Below are 9,995 nucleotides of genomic sequence, written 5' to 3' on the forward strand. Positions count from 1 at the left end.
CTAATACAACCAACTGATAGTGAGAGTTTGCCATTTGTATGCACTTCCCTCACACCAAGACAGAATTAAAAAGAAATCATGAGGGGCAAGAAGAAATGCTTCTTTAAAAGGAAGTGTTACAGACCTCTGAGACTTTCAGCAACCAAACTTTATCATAACACCCCTAATAATATAGGTTAATGGTATATTCAGCCCAATAGAGATTTCCATCCAGAATGATCAAAAATGCCTATGCCGGTATATTAAATTTTGGTTGTTACTTGCAATAAAGATGATTTGTACTATCAATTCAAAGAAAGTTCTGAGGTGTCTTTTTTCTGACTCTGGAAAGGTACTGCTGGAATTACCATCCACAAAAGGTCTCTTCCCTTTAAAGAAATCAATGTTTGTGGTCATAAGCCAAGGAGAGCAGATAAAGCACATTTCCCTCTTGGCAAAACAGGCAGGTTCCCCTCTTCATGCTACAGCAAAACCAAAGGAGCAGAGCTCTCATTTTGCAATGTTTCTATTGGTTTTCCACTTCTGAATAATAGCACGGGTTGACCTCAAGCATGTCCTTTTGACCTTAGTGCCTACAGTGTTCAACCATCCACAACTCAGGATGCAACGGAAGACGTGGGAACAAAAGTTCAATCAATACTGAAATGACAACCTTCATTTTAAACTCTGCAATTAAATTGGTATGCAGCAAGCACAAGATCTGATTTAAAAAGCAGCATCTAAAATGTGTACTTAAAAACGCAGTCTGCCAAATTGTACCCAGATACTGAAATGTGATTATTTACTTGCAAATATCTCAGTTGTGAAAAAAGGAAAGTAATATAGCTGATCTATCATTACAAAGTTAATCCCCCTTTGGAAAATAAATTTTTTTAGAAAATAAGATTAAAAAGACTGGCAAGTAATCTCTCATCTTTCTACCAAAAATACGGATATTAGTAAGGATGCAACATAACCAATACATAATTTCTCTTTTTCTCATATGTGATCAGTATCATCTTGAAAACAGATATTTTTACAGCATGAAGTGATATAAAATTTTAGCTTTTGAAGACATTCTCTTTCTGAAGCACCTTTTCAATTCAGTCTCCTCAAGAGTTGCCCTCATATCATGTGATACTTTTTAGCAGTTTTCTTTTTTGAGAGAAAGGATTGCAATTCTGTAGTTGAATTTTATTTCAGAATTTTCATGAACTAAAATGAATAACATATCAAGAGATTATATTTAACTATACTAAATACTCTAATAGAAGAAATGCTCAATCCAAGTTACATAAATCCAAAACTGTATAATAATAAAAGCAGCCTCACACAGCTTACATTTGCCCTGGTCATATTATGAAATTACTGCTCAATGAAAACAGAAGAACAGACACCTCTGACAATATTATTGCTCAAACCTCAGGTTGACTAAGACGTAACTTCATTTAGAAGTTAATGCATTTCCTTCGTGTTGTCATGCTGGTTTCATTAATTTAGTTAAGTGCACCTAGGGAAAATAAAGTGTCTCAGTGTTAATTTATTTCATGGTTATTCTGTGGGGTATTCAAAATTGCTGGCCTCATCTGTAAAGATACTGGTGAAATTAGTAATCTATTTCAAATTTGTGACAGTAATTTTTGCAGAGCAGTTCATAGCAATGTTCATAAGCCTTGTTGTTCCTTTCATTCTCTTTAAACTAGAATTGTGCACTATTTCAGTCCATTTTTAGAGGACTTAAATAGTGCAAATTTCACATGAACCATCTGGTGCTCAGTGTGCAATCAGATGACCATTTTACACCCATAACAGAAATTTAAGAAGCACCAGCACCTTTCTGATATGAGAAGGCTATGGACTATCAATATTTTACTTTTTTGTTAACTTTTTTTTGTTGATTTTGCTACAGACAATCCCTACATGTATGGTGTCTACAACATTACAGAAGAAGATAAGTACTTGTTTACACTTGGAACTTGATGATATTGCCTTTTTAGTTTTCCTGCTGCTATGCAGAATATGTACACATAACAGAAATTTCTGTTTATTAAGAAAATAAATTACAAGGTTGAAATGAGATTTAGGGTGCATCCTCTTAATCAATTCACTTTTTATTAACTATTCTTTTCAAATCAATATGCTGAATATCTAGAAGAATCTGCCTTGAAAGTCTTCAGTAATCAATACCAAAGAGGGCAGAGGAAAATATGATTAAATATGCTTGAATTTTGATATTATGGTTTAGTAATTAATGTAGGTGGTAAACTACCATAGGTGGAATGCTACTGCAATCTAGCTTTAAAAAGGTTTTTCAGATTTCTGAAGTACTGTAACTAGGAAATTTTTTAAATTTCTCACAAAAAGATGCTTTCCTTTCTTCGTAAAATGAAGAAGAGTAAACTAGCAGGAATCACTTTCATAAAGAATACATTCCATATTCACAGAAAATGACTACCAATTTGACTTTTAATGCCAATTCTCAGTTAAAATAATTAACACAATGTAAGTCCTTTCTATTCATAGGATTCTATTTCCAGCTAACAAATGCATTCATTAAGCATTTTCACTGGGGGGAAAAAATAGAACCCCATCATTCCCAGACTGACTCCTCGGTGTCCCTAGAGCTAAAATAGCTTGATCCAAAACTGCACCCCACATTTTCTGTATACATTATAAAGACACAAAATCTGGAACTGCTCAGCTTCACTGGGGAGTAAAAAAAAAGGCAAGAAAACAAAACCAAAACCAAAACCAACAAACAAAAAACCCAAACAAAAAACCCAAACCAAAACCAAACAAAAACAACAACAACAAAAAAAAAAACCAGACTAATCCCCAGAAAACTTTCTAAGAAATGGTGTGTTTACTTACCTATAGATCACACTGAATCCTTCTGTCAATTATTCCTTAAGTATCTTAACAATACGTATCATATTTTGATGAACCCACTCATGTTTTTTACATATCCAGTCATTTAACACAGTTCCTAATATCTGTAACTCTCTATTTCAGGTTTGCATTTTTTCTTTGAGGCAAGTTTTAGGTTTTTTTAAACCATTATTTTTCTAAATTCTCAGTAAATCATCAAGTAGGTGGTATGGTGGCCAGAATATCACTGTTAAATGGTACCACTTAATAAAATGAAATTACAGAACATATACTTCTCCCAGGAAGACCTTGTATATCTTTCCTGTTCATCACTTCTCTCCTAATGAAATACATGTTGGCCCATCACACATGTGAATCTAAACAGAACATAAAATCTGTGATCACAGAGGAATTTCAAGGAATACTTCAAAAGTGCAGTGACCAGATGGCTTAAGACTAATAATTAGAGAGCTTCTTCACTGCAGAAGTAGCAAACTTTTTTTTTTTTTTGAGATCTTTATTCCAACCAAACAGATGCAAACATAACGTACAGATGCTTCATAATATTTTCAGCTTCTTCAGGAAAAAAAAAACCCACAAATATTTGCCTTAAATACTGTTTTGAAGAGGAAAAAAAGGATTCTTAGGTTTCTGTAGCACACACATTACAAGATGAGTACTCTTTCTGAAACAGCTGATCACAAATAGGTTTCAAGTCTTTATTTTTTAAAGGCCCACACAGGTTTTCTTTAACCTCCAAAAAAAATCTGTGCAATAAGGCACACCTTTGTTTACAAGGCCAGTTAGCCCAATTCTCAACAGGGCCAGAATATGTTATGCCCACAACCAGTCAGGTCAAGACCACTGACATGTCTTGTGACACCAACAAATAAGCTACAACTTGTACTGTACCATAAAAATGCCTAAGTTATTGTTTAGCCTGTGTAAAGAGAAGACAAAGTAGCAGTCCTGGAAAAGTGATTATTTTTTGGTTGGCAGCTGATTCTTACCTATTTTTTAGCAAAATCTCATTTCCTAACTGGAAACTTGAACATCCTCATAAGAGGAAAAGCAGTCCCCATCTGATGCCATATACCTTGATTGGACAAACTGTACCAGAACCTGGTGAATAGCCTCTTCCATCCCAAAATTGCTGGGACTAGCAACTGCCATCTTTATTACCTCAATGCATGTACACTCCAAAATATCTCTAACTGTTAATGTACTGTAAGGAAACATAAGATATGAGACACCTGATGGCCTCTCCTGATTATCTAACTATTATCAGCCTGCTGTAAGCCTCAGTGCTGGAGAGCAAGCTTCCACATTTTCATAGAGCTCAGAGTGCTCTGACCTTAAACCATGAAGACAGAAAGGGAAGAACAGCAACACAGCACTGATAACAGTAAAAAAAAAAACAGGAAAAAACCTGAGAAGCAAAAGTCAGTCTGAGGAACTACGAGGAGGAGATCCTCACAAACCTCTCCAGACAGCATGGCCCATAGCAGAATGGTCAGTTGCTACCAGCCTAATAGGGAAGGGGTTTCCTTGTTGTACAACCTTGAAAAAGCCACTTGATTTCTTTCCATCTCAGCTTCCCCACTTGGGAGCCGGAAGAAAACGAATCCTTTCCTTTCCCTAACAAGCTCTTTGAAGTCCACAGAGAAAAGCACCCCTAAATTGCACTCAAAGTCTCAGCCTTGTCACCTCTGCTCATTGTTTTAATGGGAAGTACAATTTGAAGACCACTGCAGTATGAAGAATGCCTTAATGAAACTGTAATTTTAAAATGTCATGTTTTGATGTGTAGAATTGCTGCCAAGTACAGCAACCCAGAAATAACCACTATACAAACTAAGCAATGCATCTTCAAAACTCTCTGGACACAAGTATCTACTTCAATTCAAATTCCCTGAAGAAACAAACTTGCCTCGGACTCCTATGGGGCACTGCCTTCCACCCTCCAAAGCAAATGGGACTATATCCACTAATATCGAGCAAGTACATAGATAGCAAAAAACTGTTGACCTGTGATTTTTATTTCTAACAGACATGCATCCACTCAGGAAAAATAAGGGAACAAAGTTGCTTGTATAACCATTTTAAAACCCTGCTCCCGTAACAATTCAAAACCTGTTAAAGAGTACCAAAAGCTTGTTTCCCGTGTAGCTCTGAACGAAATTAAAAGTGAAGATGATGAAAGGAAGATCCCATCCAGAATCTGTAGTTCTAAAGAAATGTTTGTTTTAAAATAAAACACATACAAACTTTTACAAACTACACTTAGGTGCCAAAGCTGAGCCACTATTAAAAAAAAAAAATTAAAAATACAAGTGTCTGCATTTATATGCATACATTTTAAAAGATTTAAAACAAAACATTTGTATTTCAAGGTTAAAGTGCCAAATGACAGAACATGACAGGACATGACAAATTTTATGTTCTGTTTCACTAAGAATTAATAATGTAACTTCCCTGGAAAGCTGTAGAATAATAACAACACAAATGTCCCCTGCGTAGTTTAAAATAACAGAAGCCAGGACTCAGTTGAAAAAGCCATTTCTGCCATCCTCCAGACGTGAAGTGGACCAGGACACAGATCCAGCTGAAGACTCACCCACAAAAGGCAAATCAGTGGTTACCCTTCAGCTGGACATGAGGTGCACAAATACTTGTGCAGATACAAAGGCAAGGGACAGCACCATGGTGGAAACCACTGACCAGGAGAGAGCTCTGCAGTTCTTCTCTTTGATATTTCAAAGGCTCATGGAGCTACAGCACTGGGGTGTGGCTTCACCGTGTACAAACTTAATCTTAAGGAAACACAGAAAACAGGCTGCTACAAAAAGGGAGATTCTCGCTTCCCTAAGGTTTCCTGCTATGCAGTGTGAGTGCCTATGCCAAAATGTTAACGAACTACTATTTTTCTTCTCAGATCCACACACTTTTCCAACTGATTCCACAACTGTTCTGTAGTTAGGTTAAAGACACAGAAGGAGCAGGTGGAAGGGATGAAATATTCAGCATTATACCACATTCAGATCACACTAAGAATGGCAGGAAACCACACCCTCATGTTAAACAAGACAGCTCCCAACACTGCAAGTCATGCATTCTTGGAAAGAAGTTAAATCTTCAGACTCTTTCTTTACCATGGACATTAGTTTTTATTAGACACTGCACAAACCCTTCACTTTCAGAGTTTAGATTTATTAGACTAACCATAGGACTATCTTTGCAGATTACTCTTTTGACACACTACTTCTGCGACTGCACATCTACTGCACAAAAGCACATATGCATGCATGATGTACATACATACATACATACATACATCTGCACATAGAAAGGTAAGGTTTTTCAGAAGTGTCTAAACTTAGACTTCAAAGACCCTACACAGATACTGAATTCCAGCGTCACTATGATTTGCTTACTGCTCTGTGCTAAGCATGGATTTATGAGTCGATCTGCAGGCAGTTGATTCAGCAAAGCTTGGCAATTCTCAATACATGCAGACCTGGTAATACCACTGATTACAGTTAAAAAACACATTGTTAAATGTAAACTCACTCTCCTCGCTACCCTCCTTCAGGTTCTCATTTCCCAGTTGCTTCACCAAACTTTAATCATTCAAGCTAAAACATACAGCCCTTTCCAACAATAAATTTTAAAAGGACTAATTTCTTTCTTTCATTGTGATTTCTTTTTTCTTTTTTTTTTTTTCTGATTCAACACTGAAACCATGTTCTTATGTTGCCAATAAATTCAAGTTCCCGGCTCTTCGAACAAGGACTTCAAGTGTCTGCGACATGCCATTTGCTGTCATCAGGCTTAACAAAACAGGACCAAGTTAAGGGCCTTTAGAAAAATCTCAGTTTTCGCATGCTCTGTCAGGGCTCATTAGTGCTTGGCAGATGACTACTTTGAGAAGTTCATCCGCGCCGAGCGTGCTCCAGCGGCGCAGGAGCTGTTCCCACCGGCCGGGCGACGGGACACCGGGCTGGGGACACGGCTGGACCTTCACCCCTGCGCTCGGGAGCTGCTGCCCGCCCGCCCCGCACAAGCTGCCGCCGGCCTTTTCCCGGGAGAGCGCGTCCCAGGGCGGGCACGGCCCAACGCAGAGGGAGCGGGCAGTGACTCAACACGGGTGCGCAACACCCCGTGCACACAGCCGCCTTCTCCTTCCCTTTTTTTTTTTTTTTTTTTTTTTTTTTTTTTTTTTTTGTGGCAGGTACAGAACAATACCTCTGCTCCGAGCGTCCCGAGTGCCACGGGGTGGTCGGCACCTGCTCGCTTTAAGTCACTATCTCGATGTAAAGCCTCCCAAAGCCACATCTGCCCCACCGGCGCCTGTCACCCCGATCCATCTGTCCTTTGCGCGACCGTAAGCAAAGTTACGACGTTATTCCTTCGCCTCCCGAAACCCCTTTTTCCTGCCGCCGCTCCCTTCCCAGCTACCGCAGCGCAGTTGGGAAGCAGCCGCCGCCGGGCAGCCCTGCGGGCTCTCCCACATCGCATTCCGCAGCCCCGCCGGCGTCCGTACCTTGATGCCCTGCTGCTGCGTGGTTAGGGTCAGCTTGGACTCGTCCAGCAGCAAAACTTCGCAGTAAAATTCCTCCGGGACCGCGCAGAAACAGCCCATGCCTGCTGCGATGGCCGGGGACGGGGCGGGTAGGCGAGAAGAGCCCCGGGCGGCGGCAGAGAGGGGCTGAGGCGCAGCCGGGTCTGGGCCGCGCCCGGCTCCGCGCCCCGGCTGCGCGGATGGAGCCCGGCCGCTGCTAGGGCGCAGCGCCCAGCACCGCGGGGCCGTCCGCCGCCATCCGCGGAACAGCCTGGACGGGGCTGCCGGGCGCTCTCTGCGGGAAAGGGGGGGAAAAGACCAGCAGCTTTTTTAGGAAGGATCCCAGCGCACAGCCCTCGCCCGCGCCCGGCTGTCACGGCGGCTCCTCCGCCGCTGCCGCCCCGGGGAGGTACCGAGCCGCCCACCCGCCCCGTCCTCCTCCCCGTCCGCGCACGATTCCGCGCCTCCCCTTTGTGTGCAGGAGAGGGGCCGCGGGAGCGCTCTACGCTGCCGCAGCCGGGCCGTGAGGGTGGTCCCCGCCCGGCCAGCGCATTACCTCCGGCCACGGACCCTGCGGGGGGAGCGGGGCGGCGACAGTGCCCGGCCGGCGCGGGGCTGCCGTCCCCCGGCTGCCCGCGGCCGTGCGGGGGGAGCGCCGGCAGCGCTCGCCTCCTCCCCGTCGGGGGCGGGGGGATGGAGAGAAGAGAGACCCAGCGGCCGGGCAGCGCCGGCTGCCTCCTGCCGGCCGCCGGGCAGGGCTCCCCCGGGGCTCCTTTGGGGCGGAGAGTGGCGGACGGCACCTGCCCGGCACCGGCACCGCGCCGCATCATCGCACGGGACCCCGCCGGCATTCCAGGTCCGGAGCCGGGCCGTCGCTGCCCTCTCCCGCAGCTCTGCCGTGGGGCGGGGGCTATGATCCCTGCCCCGGCCCGCTCCCCTTGGTTGTCCCCGTCGCCTCCGGCCATAGCTGCCCGTCCCGGCAGCCGCGGCCCCGGTCTCCGCAGCAGCACTGACCCCTGCGGGTTGCGCCGCCTCCGCTCCGGCGGGCCTCAAGTCGGGGAGCGGGTTTTGTCTCTGTGCTTGACGGAGAAGCGCTTCAGGAGACACCATGAGTGAAGGGTCGAACAGAGGATGAATTTTTGAAAGTGTCCTTGGTCGGAAGTGTATTCTCCATATGTGCCTGAGCTAGCTACAGGTGTATTCAACTTACAAAGCAACAGCTCTGTAGTATTAGAAACAAATAAATTTTTTTTTTAAATCAATTTAAAAAACCGAAACCAAAACCCAACCGACAAAGAAAAGGAGGAACACAGAAGAACCTCCAACTGCCTTTGCAGTTGCTGTCTATATTTTCTGCAGCACACACCAATCCACCTCTGCGCTTTCATTGCTGCATATATCTATATTCCAGGATTTTTCCTTCTTGGGTAGAAGGGGGATCCCACAAGTTAAGCCCCATTCCCACAAGTGCCTGTGCATTTACTTAAGTCTGTATGCATGAGTAGTCCTACTGGAGAACATACAAAGTTTGCATGTGTAAATTTAAGAATTTGCAGAAGTGTTTTTCTTATAGTTGTTAACTTGTGCATGTAGCATAAGAGTGGGGCACAAGGAAATTATATTGACAAACTATACTGGGTATGTAGGTAAGTCTGCGTTTAAACACCTGTCCTAAATAAAACCCTGCTGCTCCCAAGAAATGCCACTCACATTTTCATGTTTGAACTTGGACTTTGGGGTGTTGGGATCTCCATATCCATCCTGTAGCTGCAAAAACAATACTCCATGAGCACTGTGAAGATCAGGGCAAAACCCACTGTATACGTTCATAAAAATAAAGCCTTTCGAAAAACATATGAAAGACTTATGAAAACTAGCAAAAGTTTAAAAATTCGAGTTCCTAACCTTTTTTCCTGGGCAATACATACCCAATGAAAATGCCATCCAGAAAGCACGGAAAATTTAGGAAATTTATTCATGGCTTTCTAAACACATTTTTCAAACAGTTCTTGAGCCCCTCTGACAGCAGACAATCTTTTAGAGAACAGATGGTTCCTTTTTCCCCTCTCTTTAGTCTGTTTAGATCCATGTATCATGCACATTGTGACATAAATTACCCCCCAAGTCAGTTAAAGTCATTATATATGCATAAATCACTGGTTAATCAAGTGAAAGGGAGGGCTCAGTGAACCCAAAACTGCTTCAAAATCTTTAATTATAATTTTTAAGTGTTCATATAGCTACAATCACAATCCCAAAGCTGAGCAGTTTAGTCAATACTAGTCTGGGTTATATGTTGCCTATAAGCTGTCCAAGTGAACTTTTTCAGGTCTTCTCTTTTTGAAGATCCATTTTGTGCTGCTGTATATTAGCTGATTGGCCCATGGGGAAAATATAAAATATGCACTCATGTTCAGCTGATGCTAGTATTTAGAACACAGAGAAGTTAACTTATGAACTCGTCTCCCTAGCCAGCTACTGCCTACAGCTAAGCACTTGATAAAGCAACAGTACCAGAACCTGCTACTTGAGCTGAAAGCCTGGGAGGGGATTCTGAACTTAAGAAGTGAGAAAATCAGTCAGGGGA

General features: G+C 42.8%; 1 protein-coding gene across 1 annotated transcript in view; it reads right to left on the bottom strand.

Moving 5' to 3' along the window:
* Nucleotides 1-7,600, bottom strand: part of EPB41L4A (erythrocyte membrane protein band 4.1 like 4A) — a 116,317-nt gene extending 108,717 nt beyond the window's left edge. Inside the window, exon 1 of the mRNA XM_082301023.1 lies at nt 7,391-7,600. Within this exon, the coding sequence (XP_082157149.1) occupies nt 7,391-7,489 (99 nt within the window). The 5' untranslated portion in view covers nt 7,490-7,600. The remainder of the gene's footprint in view (nt 1-7,390) is intronic.
* Between the last annotated feature and the right edge of the window lie 2,395 nt (nt 7,601-9,995).

Source organism: Coloeus monedula (assembly GCF_965178545.1).
Source record: "Coloeus monedula genome assembly, chromosome: Z".
NCBI classification, from domain to species: domain Eukaryota; kingdom Metazoa; phylum Chordata; class Aves; order Passeriformes; family Corvidae; genus Coloeus; species Coloeus monedula.